Genomic DNA, 18,601 nt, shown 5'->3' on the forward strand with positions numbered 1-18,601 from the left:
CTGGGTGGCTGGAGTTTGGACTGTGGATTGGCAAGGGGGTCCCTAGAGTCCACGGCACAGCGATGACGTCACCTGGAGTTTGATTTGGAACCTGCCTCACCTCAGCAGCTTGTAAGGCGTCAGATCTTTATCAAAGACTCAACTTGTCTTTCTTCCTGACAGGAGAATTGATCACTTGAGTTTATTAATTAAAAACCAACTTTGTAAACAAGTTTATTGATACTTACTGTAGTATAGCAAACCCCAAAGCCGAAATTATACAGAGATACGGCTTCAGTGTAGCCTCTGATTATGTAGTATCCACAAACTAGTTTCAGAGGAGGAACAAGATACTTTAAGAAGGTAGGGAACTCCCCTGGCTAAAGGCAGAGGGCTGCACCTGGGGACGCAGATGCACACAGAAGCCCCTCGCCCTCGCCCTCACCCACCCTCCCCACCCCTTCCTCACTCCGGCTGTGGCGTACTCTTTATCTCGGAGTTTGCTAACTAAATGAAGAAGTGTTTATCGCTAAGTAGAAGCTTCAGCCTTCACTGCCCTGGGGCCAGGAGCTGTGTGGGAGAGGTAATTGCATGTGCTGTACAGGCTACAGGAGCTAATTGTGCAGTGCTTGGATTTATGCTGAGAAAAAAAAAATTGTTTCTGGCTTCTGTTTGATGATGGCGTTTGAAAGGCTCAAGGCTCCTGGGTCCTGGGATTCCTCCCACAGGACCTCCCAGCTGCAGAGCAAGAACCCCGAGGGTCTGGGGGCAGCCTGTACTGCCGCCCCAGCTTCAGCCCTGACCTCTGAGAGTTGGGAAGTGGTCAAACATTCTCTGTGGTCTTTAAAGGATGTTTATTTCCTATCTAGTTTGTAGCTCACCCTGGCACACTTGAGTCTTTTCCCTAATCTGTGTTCTTAATTCTACCCCACAAGTGTATGCACATGCAACCAACCTCATTACGTGTCTGATCCTCTAGGTCTCTGCCTCTGGGTTGGCTTTCAGTTAGAAAACCAAGCCAGGCTTTTTTTTTTTTTTTTTTTTTTTTTTTTTTTTTTTTTAATGGTGAAATTAAAGGGAAATTGGAGGCAGCTGGAGAAATTCTAGCACTTGTCCAGAGTCTCAGAGTAAAAATGAAGGTGCCTGCACCTAGAGAGAGACAACATGTCATCTGCTGTCCCCTCCTTCATCTTTAACACACAGGAAGCACCTGCTGGGAAATGGTTCCAAGCAGAAGGTGACTAGCAGGAGCTAAAGACTGTGGGAAACACTCCTATCTCTGGAGATAAGTGGCTGTCAGGTTAGAGGGGCTGGGGGTCACAGGCAGTGTCTCGGTTCCCGGCTGCAGTGTTCGCCCAAGCTGGAGTGAGGTCACCCAAGCTGGAGTTAGGGCACCCAGGCAAACAGTAGTTCTGTGCTCAGCACCGCCCCCTAGTGGAGGCTGCCCCCTGCCTCCCTTCACAATGCAGTGTCTACTTCCTAGGCCAAGAGGCTGCTGGCTGCATCTGTCTTGCCTGAGATTCCTGGCTCACTCTGCTTGAAGCTGGAGATCTTGGTGTCCCGAAGGGGTTTTCCCACAGCTTCTGTCCCCAGCTTGTCCATTCTGAAGGAATGACCTCCCTACATCTTCCCTCCTCTTGCTGTGCTGTGTGGCTACACGTGGCTGTCACGTCTGCCACAGATGAGTAGAAACCTTGCAGAGAACCCGTAAGGCAGGAAGCACTCTGGACTGTAATGTGGCTTAGAAGTTCAGACTTCCGACAGGGAGGGTCAGGCTTGGTCACACTGCTTTAACACAGCGACGCTCACATAAGGACGACGTGGTTAAAGCCACTGCCACATGAACTGTAAATTTTCAAATTCTGACCCCATGTCCAGGATTCCTGTGGTCATTGTTTTAACTACTTTTTGTTGCTGTGATAAAACATGATTGGGGTGGGGGGTGGGGAGAGAACTGTGGTTGGCTTGTAAAACGAAAAAGAAAAAAATCATTCTGCTCAAGGCATCTAGAAGAGTTTGTTTGGGCTATGGTTCCACCGTGGCAGGGACACAGGGCAGCAAGCAGCAGGCACAGGGGCAGGAGCAGGAAGCTGAAGGCTCGCAGTTTGAGCCACAGCATGAAGCAAGAGAGTGAACTAGAACCTGCAAACTCTCGAAGCCCACCTCCAGTGACACGCTTCCTCCAACAAGGCCACGCCTCCTACGCCTCCCCCAAACAGTCCCACTAACTGGGGGCTGAACGTCCAAACGCCTGAGACTGTGGAAGACCTTCTCACTGAACCCACCACAGTCATTCCCATGATAGAAGGTTTGCAGATGGACAGGCACGGGCAGACCCCCAAGTCTTCACATCCTCAGCGGTGGGTAAAAACAGCTGTAAGTTAAAGACTCTGGAGGTGATTTCTCAGAAAGTTCCAAAAAAGCAGAACTTGGTTTTGAGACGGGTTTAGCCCTGTGCTCACTCTGTGGGCGTGGCGTCAGGTAGGACAGCCCTGTGCTCACTCTGTGGGCGTGGCGTCAGGTAGGACAGCCCTGTGCTCACTCTGTGGGCGTGGCGTCAGGTAGGACTGCCCTGTGCTCGCTCTGTGGGCGTGGCATCAGGTAGGACTGCCCTGTGCTCACTCTGTGGGCGTGGCGTCAGGTAGGACTGCCCTGTGCTCGCTCTGTGGGCGTGGCATCAGGTAGGACTGCCCTGTGCTCACTCTGTGGGCGTGGCGTCAGGTAGGACTGCCCTGTGCTCACTCTGTGGGCGTGGCGTCAGGTAGGACTGCCCCGCTGTCGGCCTCTCTGACGCTCCTGTGAGCATCATTCCTCCTTCTCACTTGTGTCTAGGGTAGTCGAACCTCCGATACCTGTGCCAACATGTTGCACATCATTTATTTTCCTTGCCATACTATCCCATAACATGCAGGAAAAAAAAAAGCCATCTCGGGACACTTGCATCATGTTAGGTATTGGAAGCAGAAATAGGAAAGTAGAACTCAGATCACAGCCAGGTCCACTGATCAGCCGCCACTAAAACTTAACTGAAGGTTCAGTGGTTAAGAGCACTAGCTGCCCTTCCAGAGGACCCGAGATCAAGTCCCAGAACTAACATGACAGTTCACAGCCAGCTGCAACTCCAGTTCCTGAGCAGCCAAAGTCCCTTTCTCGCCTCTGAGGTACCAGGCACACACATGGTACACACACACTCATGCAGACGAAGCACCCATATACAAGAAATAAATATCGAAAATATTTTACTGGGGATGAAGAGATGCACAAGACGCTCACTGAAACTCCCTTGAGATAACATAACCTCTAGAACTGTCCCAAAACCTATGAATTGTAGTCTCATCTATGCACTAAAATAACTATGAGAAAGGGCTGTTTTAGACAAATTTTAATAGAATCCTTTTCTAGAACTTTGGAAAATGCCACCTTCTGAGTAACAGAGTTTTCAGAAACCTGGAGTTCTCTCTCTTTAAATATGAGAATGTAGGAGTTTGTATGTGTGTGGTACTCAGGGTAGAACCCAGGACCTTGTGCACAGTAGCTATCCTGGTTAGGTGTTTTTTTGTTTTGTTTTGTTTTTTGTTTTTGTTTTGTTTTGTTTTTTGGTCAACTTGACACAAGCTAGAGATGCCTGAGAAAAAGGAATCACAACCGAGAAAATGTTTCCATAAGAGTGGCTTGTAGGCAAGCCTACGGAGCATTTTCCTAAGTAGTGATGGCGTGGGAGGGCCCACACATGGTGAGTGGTGCCTCCCCTGGACAGGTGATCCTGGGTTGTATAAGAAGACAGGCTGAGCAAGCCAGGAGGAGCAAGCTGCTAAGCGGCACTTCTGCATTGGTCCCTCCCGTCGCTGCCTTTGAGGATGGACTGCACTTAGGAAGTGTACGATGAAATCAACCCCTTACTCCCTACATTGTTTTTGGTTATTGTTTTATCACAGCAATAGAAACTCTAAGACAATAGACTCTACCACTGTACAATACCCACAGTTCCAAATGTGGACTCTTTATAAAGGACTTATGGGGGCTGGAGAGAGAGCTCAGCAGATAAGAGCACTGGATGCTCACCCAGAGGACCTGGGTTTGATATTCATCATCCACACAGCAGCTCACAACCACCTCTAACTCCAGTTACAGGGATCCAGCACCCTCTTCTGGCCTCTGTCGGGCACCAGGAACATGGGTGATGAGGAGACATGCATGTAAGCCAACACTTACACACACACACACACACACACACACACACACACACACACACACACACGGCTTTAAGTATAATTCTGCCTTCCACATGGTGCACTGAAATTTATTTCCTAGTACTCCATGCCGTCCCTCTGCAGTGTGTGTACTTTATTATATACACTGCAAGGAGTGTGGTAGTTTAGCATTACTGTAAATGACTCCAGCAGGAACATTTTTAATTGCTGTCTCTAATTTCTCTGTAACTTTCTTTGCAATATGGGATTATCCTCCTCTACCAGGAATATGTGCCTTTTGTCATGCTGTGGAGATTGGAACATTAAAAAAATGAATTTATCTGAATACTAAAAGTCAAAAGTGAAGGGCCTGGCCTTAGAGGTACACGGGTGCTGTGTAGAAGCAAAAGGTGTGGGTTTGTGCATAAGTGTTATGGCATCACCGTGTCTTCTTGTGGTGTTCTGACCCCTCCCCTGTCCTCTGTGCCCGAGGTGTGCTGTCACTGCTCTCCTGCCCAGGCACCTGGCGCTGTAGCAGGGAGACTTCGTTCCGTCATACACCACGTGACAAAATTGCTCAGTTTTGGTTTTAAATCAGCTCAGGCTTGATAGCCTTTGAGTTCTTCGGTATACTCTGCATGCCCGAGACTTCTGGTCTGCCTTTCAGACTTGTTCAGCTACCACTGTTTTAGAAGACATCTGTACCCAGAAATTCCCTGTTGCTCTTTATTTTATACCAGAAAATCTGTAAATGGTATCATCTTGCTTCCTCTGTCTTGGTTCTCTGTTGGTCAGCCTGAGTATCCCCATCCTCACACTCTCAGAGTATCCCCATCCTCACACTCTCAGCCTGAGTATCCTCATCCTCACACTCTCAGCCTGAGTATCCCATCCTCACACTCTCAGTCAGAGTATCCCCATCCTCACACTCTCAGTCAGAGTATTCCCATCCTCACACTCTCAGAGTATCCTCATCCTCACACTCTCAGTCAGAGTATCCCCATCCTCACACTCTCAGCCTGAGTATCCTCATCCTCACACTCTCAGCCTGAGTATTCTCATCCTCACACTCTCAGAGTATCCCCATTCCCACACTCTCAGTCAGAGTATCCCCATCCTCACACTCTCAGTTAGAGTATCCCCATCCTCACTCTCAGCCAGAGTATTCTCAACCCTCTTGTTCTCAGCCAGTGTACCCCACATTCTCAGCCTTTGGGGGAGCTGAGGAACCCAAGGTTGTTGTCCTTCCGCAGTGCCCACTGAGCAGCGGAATGGCGTTTACGCATGCAGTTTTAACCCCAAGGCAGTGACTGAGGCTCACTGTCCCTTTGAGAGTACCAGGCACCAGTAATTCCCTTGTTTCTGCCTTCATCCGTCCACACACTGGGAGCAAGGGCAGGTTGCCACCTGCTTCTTACTCATGAGGAGCCAGGGCTTGGCACGCAGCAATGACTTCCTGAGTAAACCAAGGTCATGATTGCAGAGCCCAGGTGGCAGCCGACTGACGACTGTCTGTTCTCAGGGTCTTATCCCCGGCACAAGGCCGTGTAGAAGCAAAAGGCTCCCGGTCTGAGAAGGAAACACAAGTGTCCATGGATTTGCTGCCTCGCTTTTCTAAGAGCCTGAGTACCCTCTGGTCTCTCTCTGTGAACTTCTGTCAAGAGGAGAGAAGTGTGGACGAGCTACAGCCCTTACAAGGGGGGCTTCCCGTCCACAGCAATAAAATGGGCCCTTGATGTCCTATTAATCCAGAACCTTTTTCTTTTTTTTTGTTTTTCTGAGACAGGGTTTCTCTGTGTAGCTTTGCGCCTTTCCTGGGACTCACTTGGTAGTCCAGGCTGGCCTCGAACTCACAGAGATCCGCCTGCCTCTGCCTCCCGAGTGCTGGGATTAAAGGTGTGCGCCACCACCGCCTGGCTTTCCAGAACCTTTTTCTAGAGCAGCAGCTCCCAACTTGTGGGTTCACGACCCCTTTGGGCGTCAAATGACCCTTTCCCGAGGGCTGCATATCAGAGATCCCGCGTATCAGTTAGTTACATTATGATTCATAACAGTAGAAAGCTCAAAGTTGTGCCGTAGCAATGAAAATAATTTTGTGGTTTCGGGTCCCCACCACATGAGGGACTGTATTGAAGGGTTGTGTCGCAGCACCAGGAAGGCTGGGAAGCACTGCTCTGGCGCACGCCCCAAATGTGTCCGTAGATTGTAGATCCAGGCGTCACTAAGGCCGCAGCCTCCCCACAGGCCGCGCGTCCTCACAGGTCAGGCTGATCCCTATTGTATAGATTGAAGACAGAAACTCCCCTGCAGTCTTCGCCAGTGGGTCCCAGGCCTGCCCCAGTCACCTTGATACCCATCACAGTTTAGTTTAACTGGTCGCAGTTCCTGGTGACCAGTTCAAGGGGAAAGCTGCACCCTGGGGCTCGGCCTTGATCTCACCTGAGTCCAAAGCCAGGGCTACGGACCCCTTCCTGACACCCTCCCGCACCCCCAGCTCTGTGGTTAGCGATGGACCAGTCCTGAACGTGCAACTGAGGTTGTCTGACTGCCACGGAGCCACAGCCTGGCTCCGTGGCAGTCAGGACACACTCTCGGGGGACTGGAGTTTCATCGTGGACTGATGATCTCGGGTCTCTCTACTGGTTTGCTTTCCAACAGCATGGCATCTTGGGTCGGGCCAAGCTACGATATTCTAGATGTAGAACACCCTGCCAGGATAAAGGTGCTGTCGCCTGGTGATGGGCAGACGGATGGACAGAGAGAAGGTCGGAGGGGTAGAGAAAATGAAGGATCGTTCAGTTGCGAAGTATGGTGGTAAAAGTGTGTTGAGGGCCCAGAAGCGTTTTCTGCGCCGTGGGTTGGGTGACATGGGGCAAGTTGGTCACCTCCTGGGCCATGGTTTCCTCCTCTAGAAATAAGTGAGGACACACGGCAGGGCCCCGCGGTATGAAACTGTCTTGTGTAAAGTTTGACCCAGTGCCAGGCTTCTGGCAGCCACAGTCACCTTGAAAGGCAATGAGGAGATGGCCCGGTGGAAGTGGAATGCTTGGAGAAATGGCCCAGCCGCCCTTACAGAGGTCACCTTGGGCCAGTCAGGTCATGGTCTGCCTCAGTCTCCTCTGCAGAAAGACAGGGCTAGACCCCGCTGGGCCATGCGTGCTTCCTGCCCCGGGATCCTGCACAGCCACCCTCCACACATATCCGAGTGTGCAACGCGGGAGTTCACGCCCCGCCGTAGCAGGCAGAGAGAGAAGAGCGGCTGCTGGCGTGAGGGCCGGGGTGTGCTGCCACAAGGCAGGTCTTGCCATTAAAACCTCTTTTCACCTCTCACAAAACTCATTTCTGAAACTCTGTCCCCAAAGATGACGTCGTGACGGAAAACACATCCAGGCCCCTACTTCCTGCTGGTGGCGGCATTTAGGCCGAAGTGGCGGGAGGTGGGGACATGGGGGAGGGAGGTGAATCTCGTCCCAATCCAGTGCTCTTGTGGGCTCTCCAGTTCTGAGCATGCTGTGAAGGGTAGGAGAGCTTGCATGTTGTCTGTGGAGACCCGCCTTGTTATCCCTGCCTTAGCATGTTTAGCTGCCAAGCCCAGGTGGCCAGGGGTGCCAGCCTCCTCCATCCATCAGACGACAGCCGGGGGAAGGGGCCGGGCTGCCCAGGCCTCCGGGCCTTTAGTAGAACTCTACATTTGTTTGCATAGAGGAGGGGCCTCCTACCCACTCCCTCCATCTTCCTCAGTTTCTCAGGGTCGGTGCAGTTCACCTGCCAGGGGTCTTCAGCGTTGCCCTTTCCAGCCAGCTCTTCATAAGCCAGAAAGGGGTCTGGGTTCTATCTGAGTAGAGGGGTGTTGAGTCGGACCGGAGAGCCGACGCCGTGCTCGGGGTGGTGTGGGCCCTGCTGCATGTCAGCCCCACATGGCAGGGCACTGGCCCTCACATCTGTAAGAGAGACTTGCTGGCTCCCTCCGAAGCCGGAGCCAAGGGCCTGGTAATTGCTGCTTTGATTGCTTCGGTGGGTGGAGTCCCGTCCCTTGCCAGCGAGCAGCAGCCCCGCCCCACTGCAGACTGGGGCAAGTCTCCCACCTCTGGAGCTTGGTGCCAGTGGTTTCTTCAAAAGAATCTTGACTTGACCCGTTGGATATGTGTAAAACGCCACACTCGGGACCCCATTTCTCCCACGGGGTGTAAGAGTTGGTCTGCCCTGGTGCTTGTGGATTTCAACAGGGTGGCCCCAGGACAGTCAAGGACCCTCCTCGCCCCTTTAAAGGACAGTTCCCCAACAGGGATAATGCAACCTGGGGTGGTAGGATGCCAGCAGGGGACCTCTGAAGACAGCCAACTTGTCGGGGTGGGGGGGTTGTAAGGCAACAGATTGGTGAAATAGAGAGAGCCAAAGCATGAGTAGAGTATGCAGGGGAAAAAAAATGACTGAGGAGACAGGGAGAGTCTGTCCAGGTAAGTTATGTCTTGTCCTTGAAGAAAATGATGCTCTAGGCAGCCATGCTTGTCTTGACTATTGTATTATTACTGAGCCCAACTCAATAAGGGAGGAACGGGGTCTAGGGGAGGGGGGGGGCTTGTAGGCAGGCAGGCAGGAGTAGGGATCTGGCTCTGCTCTAGGACAGGGGTCATTAGCAAGGCCACAGAGGCTGTTTCTATGGCGTGACGTTTTGAGTTCCCTGCACCTGAGCTTGAGGACAGAGCGACAGGTTGTCTCCCACAGTAGAAGACATTCCCAGCTCCCTCTGGCCAGCAGCCTGGCCTAGGCCAGCAGCCTAGGACTTCAGGGCCTTATGTTCTTTAGAAAGAATAAGTTTCCTGTCACAGACTGAGAGGAAAGCTGCCCAGGAAGAATAGCTTGGACCAAGCCTTGGAGCATCCTTCATGCGGAAGGAAGCACAGGGTAAACGGAGGACCTGCAGGGTCCGTGCCCGCCCAGACTTCAGTCCTCTTCCTCTCTCATTGGCAAGGCAAGGCCTTTCGTAGCTCTTTGATCCCCCTGTGTAAAGGTTTGCAACCAAACAGGGTATTCTTCTGCTCAACAGGACAGGTTAGCTTCTCAGAGCAGGAATCCAAAATCTTCTCTGGAGATTTCACAGTTCAAGTGTTACGCTGCTTTCTTACCATTTCCTTGGTTTGTTTTACTTCTCAGTAGCTACTCGGGGATACAGTCGGGTCACAGTTTGGATCAGGTGTCTGTGGGGACAGCTTGCCCTCCCCCACGCACCGCCTCGCCCTCCTCCATGCACAGAAGACTGCTCCCCAACCCGCCCGCCTCAGCACAGCTTGTGGCAGGTGCCCTCTCCTGCTCCCGAACCCCGTACTCCTGTGGAAAGCACTTGGCCACCCAGGTCACTTTTCAGACGGCCACAGCTTTCTTTCTGTCACCTGATGGCTCTGATTCCTTTCCTCTTCAGTGGAAGTGTGAGGGAGCCCACCACGTAGAATTCATCTTTGGGGGAACGCTCTCCTTGTAAGGGGGATATACCAACCAGAAGCTCAGAGGGCTGGGTTTGTCTGAGGCTGTCACAGGCTCCAGATGGGACACGGAACTCTGCCCCTCCGCCTCAAGTTCAAAGCGATGGAGACTGGTGCTCTCCCGGGTGAAGGACGGCACCACCATGGAGCCCTTGCTTGCCCCTGTCTCCTCTTGTTACAGTGTTCCATTTTAACCTTTAATCACTGTGAAATCTCAAGTCATTAAAACTCTGGGGACCAGGGGTTCTTTGTTTTGAAAAACAGTTATTTTAAATCACTTGCAGAGTGTTCGTTGTGGGCTAACGTTAAATGCCTTCCTTGCTGTGGAGGCGACTACCTTAAAATCTTGAGTGGAAGTGGGGCCACTTCCACCCCTTGGAGTGTAAGCGTGGATGGCACCTGCTGGGTGCGTTGGGCTGGTCCTGTGGGAGTTAGCAGCATGCTGGCGGTTTGGAATGTTCTAGTCCTGTGTAGGACCCTGCAGTGGCTCCCTGCTGTGAACTAAAACCAGCTAATACTTCAGCATGACAGGCCCTCCCCTGGTCTGGCTCTTGCTCACCTCTCCAACTCACGTCTAGATCATTCCTCCTTCTGATGTTTTTCTCAGACATGGCTTTGCTTGTCAGTTTGTTTAACCAAGACCCAACTCTTTCAAAACACATCATGTCATGACTCTGCAGCTCCATATACAGAGAGCCAAGTCAAAACTCAGCTTTCTGTACCTACCCTGGGATGTATTTGAGGGTCGTTTGGCTAGTATCCAGCAATCCATTTTGGCCCACGTGAACTTGAGAAAATGGATCCTTTAAATGCACAGGCCAGACATGGCCGCCTGTAACAGCAGGTACAGTCTTTAAAGGCCCGTGGCAAGTTCATATTAATAGCGTTTCGTTTGTTCCTTCTTGAGGTGGCAAAAGAAACTCATTCCCAACGTGCAAAGCCAAGGCGGCGACCCCAGGCCCTCTTCTGGAGATGGAAGCTTGTTGAAAACCCACACTGTCTCCACAGCTTGCCCGGCTGACCCCAAGGAGCACTGACAGCATCTCTCCCCTGAGGTCACCGCTAGAGACGCTGCTGACCCACAGAGACAGTCACTGCCAGCCCCTCCCCCGTCTCCTGCAAGCGCCGACTTCCAAAAGCAAGCAAGCCGGAAACGGTCGTTTCTGAAAAAGAAAAAAGAAAAAAAAAAAAAGCCCATGAGAACGCTAGCAGGCCCTGCCCACTGAGCGGTGGCATCGTCGCTTCTGGTCTCTGTGTGCACCTCTCCTCTGTGCAGACCTGTCACCCTGCAGCAAGGACAGTAGCTTGGCCGTGTTCGTGCGCAACTGAGTCAGGGACCGGAGCAGGCATCAGCATCCTGGCGTGAGAATTGTGGAAGACTCCCGTTTCCGTCTTCATTTGCCTATCATCTTCAAGTTTTTATTTAACAGTACAAAAGGATCAAGCTTGTGTTTGCTTCTTTTTTTTTTTTAACTCGAATTTTTAAATTTACTTTTTTTTTTAATTTTTATTTTCCTTGTATATTTTGCTAGCTCTGAGCTTTTACATGAAATTCATGGGTCTGGAAGAGTCTGGAATAAAAACAAGATGAAAAAAGAAGCCTTCTGCTCTTCCGAGCTGTCTTGTCCAGTGAGTGGCTTCTCTGTGACACACGGTGGCCTCTGTCCTGTGAAGTCTCTGATAGAGCTGAACAGTTAGCCAAGCCCACTCCGGTTGTTAGTGATTGGCAGCCCCAACTCACTTAATTTTCTGATTTTTTTTTTATGATGACAAACTTTAACACATACTTTGAGCAAACCCCTTTGCAGTGGATTTTCTTTCCTTTCTTTTCACTCTTGTAAAAAGCCCAGCACTTGAATGGTTATTACTTTCAATGTTCTGTATTTGTATCTGTTTTTATTAGCCAATTAGCGGGGATTTATGCCAGTTGTTAAAATGAGCGTTGATGTATCTGTTACTTTGAAATGGCAAGGCACAGCCTTTGCCTCCCAATTGTCATCTTAACGTCTGTCTCTCCAGTTTGAGTTAACGTGCTGAGCATTTTTTAAAAGAAGCTTTGTAATAAAACATTTTTTTAAAAGTGTCCTTTTATTAAGAATAAAGTTGCTGATGATTGAGAGTTGGCGATGAACTGAAGCCCGCGGGGGGGCACAGGACAACCCCTGCCTCCCGTGCCTGAAGACCCCGGAGTCTCATCTCTTTGCCAGGCACGGACAGGAAACAGGGTCAGAAAGGGGGTCGCCAGAGCCATGTGGCGGTGGGACTCTCCTTGCTCACCACAGGCCCCACAGGCCCCCAGCCTTGGTGGAGTGAGGCTCAGAGCCAGTGAGTGCTGTCAGAGCTCACTGGATTTCAACTTGAGCTCCCCAAATCCTGGAGCCCATGAGGAGAAGGTCAGCAGCAGCACCATCCATCCCCGCAGAGTCCAAATGTTCTCAGTGTTTAGTGATTGCCCAGCGTTTCCCCATCAGCCCTTGCTCCACTATTCCACATTGCTACCTGACTTAGCAGAAACTCCAGACATTAAAATGTCGCCCTTCATGCCCCTTCCACCTTTTGAGTTTGCCTGAGATCCCCTGGTTATCACTGGCGAACTGACATCCCTCCCTGAAATTCTGGTTCTTTCCTTTTCAGCCGTGGGTACAGCTGGGGAACAGCTGGCTCCCATGCTTGTAATAACCCTCCACGTACTGCACTTGAAGATCACCATTAAATCACCCCTCCGATTTCTCTTCTCCGGGCTAAGTAATCCCGAGTCCTCGAGGCTTTCATCATCAGCCCTTTAATCATTTTCATTACTATCCTCTGGAACCCTTCCAATTTCTCTTCATTTAATCCTAAACTTGAACCAGGAAAAAAAGTATTATGTTCCGGGGTCCTACTTGTTAGAGAGGTTTCATATTCGGCCCTTCATTCCGGGATCATCTCCTTAGCATACACGAGTCCAGGCGCTCCCTGGGACACTGCCACCATGATACTTGGGGAGTGAGCTAGAAAAGAGAACTAGACTCCTGTGCGGGACGAGGATGGAATCTCATTCCTGACTGGGAAGTGACATCAAGGACACAGCAGAGCAAGGCTCGGTCCCAGCCATTCTGCCAAACTGCTTTCTGGAGGCATTTGCACTAGGGAGGGAGAACCAGGGATTCCCCTGCTCTGAGAGAGAGAGAGATCAAAAAGGGTGCCTATGGCTCAGAGACCCTTCTGATCCCTCCTGTTTGTTCAGAAAGTGATGGGGCTCCCTGACCGGCAACTAGCACAGAGCTCAGCCTTTCTGGGAGCCTCGCCTCGCCTGAGGTCACAGTTGACACACTTAGCCTTCCAAAGGGGCGTTTCCTTACTGTTTTGGTTGGTTTGGTTGTCAGGGCTACTGGCAATACCTACCTGTCCAGTTGGGAGGGGTCTTCCAACTGATTCATTTTCTCCTGTGGTCGGTCTAAGGCTGCAACAATGTGGAAGCTAATGCTGAGCAGCAGTAACAAGACATCTGTGACTTTCCTTAGGAGAAAGAATAAGATGACGGATAATCCCAACAGGAGGGGGAAACCTGAATTTCACCACACATAACAATGCTGTAACATGCATCCCACGCCATTTCTACCACAGGAAGAGACTTTGTACAAAAGAGCAAATATGAAATTAGTGAGTGATAGTTAAACATGAGACCTCCAGTGGACACCACCCTTCCAGATGCCAGGGAGTTGTAAAAGCTCCATGCAACCTCCCACGTGTGAACAGGAACTGCTTTCAGGGAGGAACTGTGCATAGCTGGATTTCTTAGTGCCACTAGAAAAACGGCGTTCTAAATTTCTGCAGTGATGATCACGATGTCGTTGGTTTTCCTGGGTATCATTCGAGAAGCTGCTGTTTTAACTCATGCTCATGTTTAATGGAAAAACTTCATCCTCCTCAGAGAGAATGGAGGAAAAGAGGGTATAGCCATGTGTACAGTGATATAAAACAATAATACAGAACTTTATAAGCTCAAGAGCCCAAGTGAAAAAGAGGCTACTTACTTTTCTCTACTGAGGAAACAACGATGCTCCGTATTCATTGTCAAGTGCTGTGGGTCACAGTGAAGGTGTATCAATTAGTCAGCCAGGCACGTTGACTCACACCTGCACATCTCAGCACTCGGGCCAGAGCACAGAGTGGTAGCTGACCCCCCAGTAGCTACGAAACAGGTCATGGATGGACTTCCCCTTGAATTATAATTCATTAAAAAATGTTTTGGTACATTGTTAAAAAAAAAAAAAAGGCTGTCTGTATAGCCTGTGGTGTGCATAAAACACTGGTGAGCAGTCATGTTCAGGGAAGTGGAGACTGTTTTGAACTCAAGATCAGTAAAGAATTTAGATGGTGGAGGAGGGGGGCGGGCGGAGTTGGTATATTTTCACCCACACTGGTGTGTGTGTGTGTTCATTAAATCTCAACATCTTCTGTCTCTCAATTAAAAGTTTATTTTGCATGTGTGAGCATGGGTGTGTGTGTGCCACTAGACTGTGGGGAGGCCAGAGGACAACTTGTAAAAGCTTTCGCCTGCCATTGTGTGGATCCTGGGGATTGAAGGGTCACCAGGTTCAGCAGCCTTTACCCACTCAGCCATCTTGTGGGGCCTCGCAGATTTTTTTTTAGGCAGGATCTTACTCTGTACCCCCAAGCTGGCCTCAAACTCACGATCCTCCTGCCTTCACCTTCCCAATTACAGATGAAATATTTTTGCTGAGTCTAGCTTGAAATGTTAATAGCTAAATTAATTTATCTCCATATTAGATGTGTGGGAGAGATTGACAGAAAACACATGGTCCAGATGGAGATAGGAACGGTACATATGAATGACAGATGTGGCCACGTGTCCTCTTGGGCGTCTCTTGGCAGTCACAGCAGAATTAGTGCAGTAGACATATTTTCTACTTTGTCACAGAATCTGAAGTCAGTGGCATTGCTGATCTATATTTTATGCTATGATGTTTTCCCCATGAAAAAGGTATAGAAGGCAACTGAAATAAAGCCCCACAAATGGGCCCAGTTACTGCTGTCACGGGCCTTTAAGGGTTTTATTATTATTATTTTATGAGTTTTTGAAACTGTGAGTGTAAGTGTTTTGCCTGCATATATGTATGTGTGCACCATGTGTGTGCCTGGTGCCCTCAAAAGTCAGAACGGGATCAGAACTCCTGGAACTGGAGTTACAGATGGCTGTGAGCCACTGTGTCGGTGCCGGGAACCAACACTCTTAACCACTGCGCCTTCTCTCCAGCACTATGGCTTTCCCTTCAAGTTTTCTCTGTTTAAAAAGACTTCTGTCTTAGTGAGGGTTTCCATTGCTGGGAAGAGACGCCATGACCACGGCAACTCTTATAAAGGAAAACATTTATTTCATTGAGGGGGCAGCTTGCAGTTTCAGAGGTTCAGTCCATTACCACCATGGTGGGACATGGCAGCGTGTAGGCAGACATGGTGCTGAGAGGTAGATGACATTCTATGTCTTGCAGGCAACAGGAAGTGGTCTGAGACACTGGACATGGCTTGAGCATATATGAGACCTTAAAGCCCACCTCCGCAGTGACGCACTTCCTCCAACAAGACCACACCTCTTAACAGTGCCACTCCATCTGGGGGCCGTTTTCTTTCAGACCACCACAGGTTCCCAGGTCTTGCCCAACTTGTATACCTCACAAGACAAGGTCTGTGTGGAGTTCATTTGGGGAGCTTAACAAGGTCCAGGGATAACTTGCGGATGAACTTGTTTTTCTTGACACTTGCTGGCTGGCATCTGGCACACATGAGCTACACCTGCGGCTTTCCTCGGGTTCCAGTTAGCTGGGGCTGTCTGTCCCTCAGTTTCCAGCCTAGAGAATTGACACTTATTAGATGGCCCTTGCAAAAGCCACTTGGCTCTTACTCTCCATGAGGCACTTGGCAGCTGCAACTATATTTAAAGATTTTTTTTTTAATTAATCATGAGTATGTGTGGATTTGTACCTCTGCATGACCAGCGGAGGCTTGCAGATAGCAACCCCTGGAGCCTGAGTTACGGGCAGTCGTGAGTAGCCTGGCATGGGTGCTGGGAACCAACCTGGGTCCTTTGCACGAGAGTACATGCTCTTAAACCACTGAGCCATCTCTCCAGCCCCTCACTTTTAACCTCAAACAGAATTTCTCACAATGACTCTTTTAATTCATATTCTCATATTCTCTCTCTGTCTCTTTCTCTCCTTCTCCCTCCCTTTCATAGAATAGCATCTCAGATTGGATGATGAGATCTTGAGCCAGTAGAGGTGTGGGATGTCAGGTACTGTGTGGTACACAGAGTCTCAGGAGAGGAGGACTCCACTAATTGCAGATCCCATCTGTGAGCAGTGTTGCCCCCTCTGACCTCCACATCTGGATCCCTTTGATTTTAATGCAGGGGTGCCAAGCATTGCTCTTCCAGCAAAACCATCTCCAGCACAACTGTACCCACCCAAGATGTTGCAGAATATTATTTTAATGTGTGTTACTTTTGATTATGCTGCATTTGTTTAACTCTGTGAAGCTGTGTTACTGTGCCTGTATAAAACACCTGATGGTCTAATAAAGAACTGGCCAATAGCAAGGCAGGAGAAAGGATAGGCAGGGCTGGCAGGCAGAGAGGATATATAGAAGGAGAAATCTGGGAAGAGGGAGGGGAGAACTAGGAGCCAGAGAAGGAGGAGGACACCAGGGGCCAGCCACCTAGTTATACAGCAAGCCACGGAGTAAGAGTAAGATTTACAGAAGTAAGAGAACAGGAAAAGCCCAGAGGAAACAGGTAGACAAGATCATTTAAGTTAAGGAAAGCTGGCAAGAAATTAAGTCGAGCTAAGGCCAGACAATCATAATTAAATATAAGCCTCTTGTATGATTTATTTGGGAGCTGGGTGGCGGGCCCCCCTGCCCCCAAAAAAGAGTAAAAAACAACCAAGAGTTAAGAAAGGGCACACAAGCCAGGGTTGCTGGTTCTCAGCAGTCCCAGCAACTCAAGAGGCAAAGGCAGGAAGACCACCGAAGTTCAAGGCTGTCCTCATCTACACAGTAGGATCGAGGCCAGCCAGGCTACACAGGAAGACCCCATCTCAGAAACAAGTAAATCAAACACTGTACGTACTAACAAACTTCCCTAAGGCCTGTGACCCTTGCAGACATCACTTCAGTGATCCACCGCGAGGCCATGTGCCAAAGAGCAGCTGGCCTTCCAAGGAGGTGGCTGTGCCCATCAACTAAAGTCTGTACCTGCATTGCAGACCGTGATGCTGGGCTGCAGCTTCTCTTCTCTGTCTCCTTTGGTCCTACTGTGAGTCTGTCGGTCGAGGGGAGGGGTTCTCTGCAGCCTGCCTCCCCACGGCCTAAGACGGAAGTTGAAGACTCGGGAAACCGACGGATCCCTGATGAGGCAGGGCAGTTCATTCACCCAAACCTCCCTTAGGTAGAAAACTCAGTGTCAAAAGTGCCTTCTGGTTTTAGAGACTTCCAGTTTGGCTTAACTTCTCTACCTGGTAATTTTGAGTCAATGGCCGTTTCTGAGAGGCCCACAAGGCAGCTAGTGGAGTTTTTCCCCAATAATGCCTGTTCACCTGAGAACAGGCATGCTTTTGGTAGGACATCCCCAGTATGGCACCTACAGAAATGAGGTTGAGACATCTTATGAAGACTGGAGACAGCATCCCCACAATCGCTGAGGACCCTAAAGGCCTGCACCACCCCCCTGACCTGACAGGGTATTCCTTCCATAGTAGGCTTCTGTGTTTCAGGAGTTACAGTGTCAAATCCCCCTTAAGATGAGCCAACATCAGCCCGTGTTAGAACAGACACCCAGGGCGATCCTCCGTCCCTCCCTTCCCTGCTGGGGACTCAGTCCCCATACTTCTGACCCCACGAAACCCTTAGCAGCTCATCCAGTGTCATTTGAAAATACAATATGGGAGTCGGGGTGGAGAGATCATTCGGTGTTAAGAGCAATAGCTTTTCTTGCAAAAGACCCGAGTTTGATTCTGAGCACCAACACGGTGGTTCACAGCCATCTGTAAATCCCGACGCAGGGTCCTAACGCCCTCTTCCTGCCTCCACAGGCACAGCACACAAGCAGTGCAGAGACACATGCAGGCGAAACACCCAAACACATGAAATACACTGGCATCTTTTTAAAGAAATAAAACCACAGCACAAGAGCATAAAGTTCATGCACTACCTCATTTCCATGCATGTCTAGACCTTTGAGAAAGCCTCACCTTTCTTCGGGGGTCTTAAATCATCTAGTCCACTGCTTATATAAAAAAATGTAACTTACCTGAACGACAGCCCCTCCGCCAGCACACCAGACGTTGCCACATCACTGATCCACCAGCTCTCGGAAGACTTGGAAAGCCCCTCCCTGACAGCTGTGAGAGTGGAATGTGGGCCAGTAGCTGACCCTCAGGCCCGTTCCCAGACCGCAGCTCATTTCTCTAAGTATAAAGTACTCAAGGCTGTGGTCACCCCATGGCTTCCTCTGCAGCTAGCCTCTCGACACTCCACAAGACACGCGGCATCCTTCAGCTTGAGATGTGAGCGTCGGTATGCCCAAGGACAGGTTCCAACACTGTGTCCATTTTACACACACACACACACACACACACACACACACACACACACACACACACACACACACACGCAGACAAGAACCTCTCCAGGCTACTCAGGCAAGGAAAGGTGCTGAAGCCCACAACCCAGCTGGCTCCTTCCAAAGCCCAAGGCATGAAGAGATCTGCCGATCCCACAGCAGCTGCACCTGGTGGGTAGAAAGAAAACCTAGTGCCAGTGCCCCCGACAACGTTCTGTCTTCAGTGGTTAAACCTTGTCTGGTCATCTCAACAAGGTAGTAAGGAAAAAAGAGACAAAGCAGATGGAGGGAAACAAATCCCTGTGATTACGAAACTTTGCGACCAACTGGAA

General features: G+C 50.0%; 1 protein-coding gene across 16 annotated transcripts in view; it reads left to right on the forward strand.

Moving 5' to 3' along the window:
• Lef1 (lymphoid enhancer binding factor 1) overlaps positions 1–18,601 on the forward strand; it is a 272,799-nt gene that overhangs the window by 102,103 nt on the left and 152,095 nt on the right. For 11 of the 16 annotated variants that reach the window (XM_006970372.4, XM_015992900.3, XM_076574986.1 and 8 more), the window contains one exon: positions 10,557–11,732. The exons of 1 other annotated variant lie outside the window; for it this stretch is intronic. Coding sequence is in view for 5 of the 15 variants with exons in the window: in XM_015992900.3 (XP_015848386.1) it covers positions 10,557–10,636 (80 nt within the window). In the remaining 10 variants the exon portion in view is untranslated. Of the gene's footprint in view, positions 1–10,556; positions 11,733–16,061; positions 16,523–18,601 lie in introns of those variants that run through there. 4 more of the 16 variants (XM_042279938.2, XM_076574993.1, XM_076574989.1 and 1 more) reach the window with 2 other exon arrangements.

This window comes from Peromyscus maniculatus, chromosome 6 (assembly GCF_049852395.1).
Source record: "Peromyscus maniculatus bairdii isolate BWxNUB_F1_BW_parent chromosome 6, HU_Pman_BW_mat_3.1, whole genome shotgun sequence".
In the NCBI taxonomy this organism is placed as follows: Eukaryota; Metazoa; Chordata; class Mammalia; order Rodentia; family Cricetidae; genus Peromyscus; species Peromyscus maniculatus.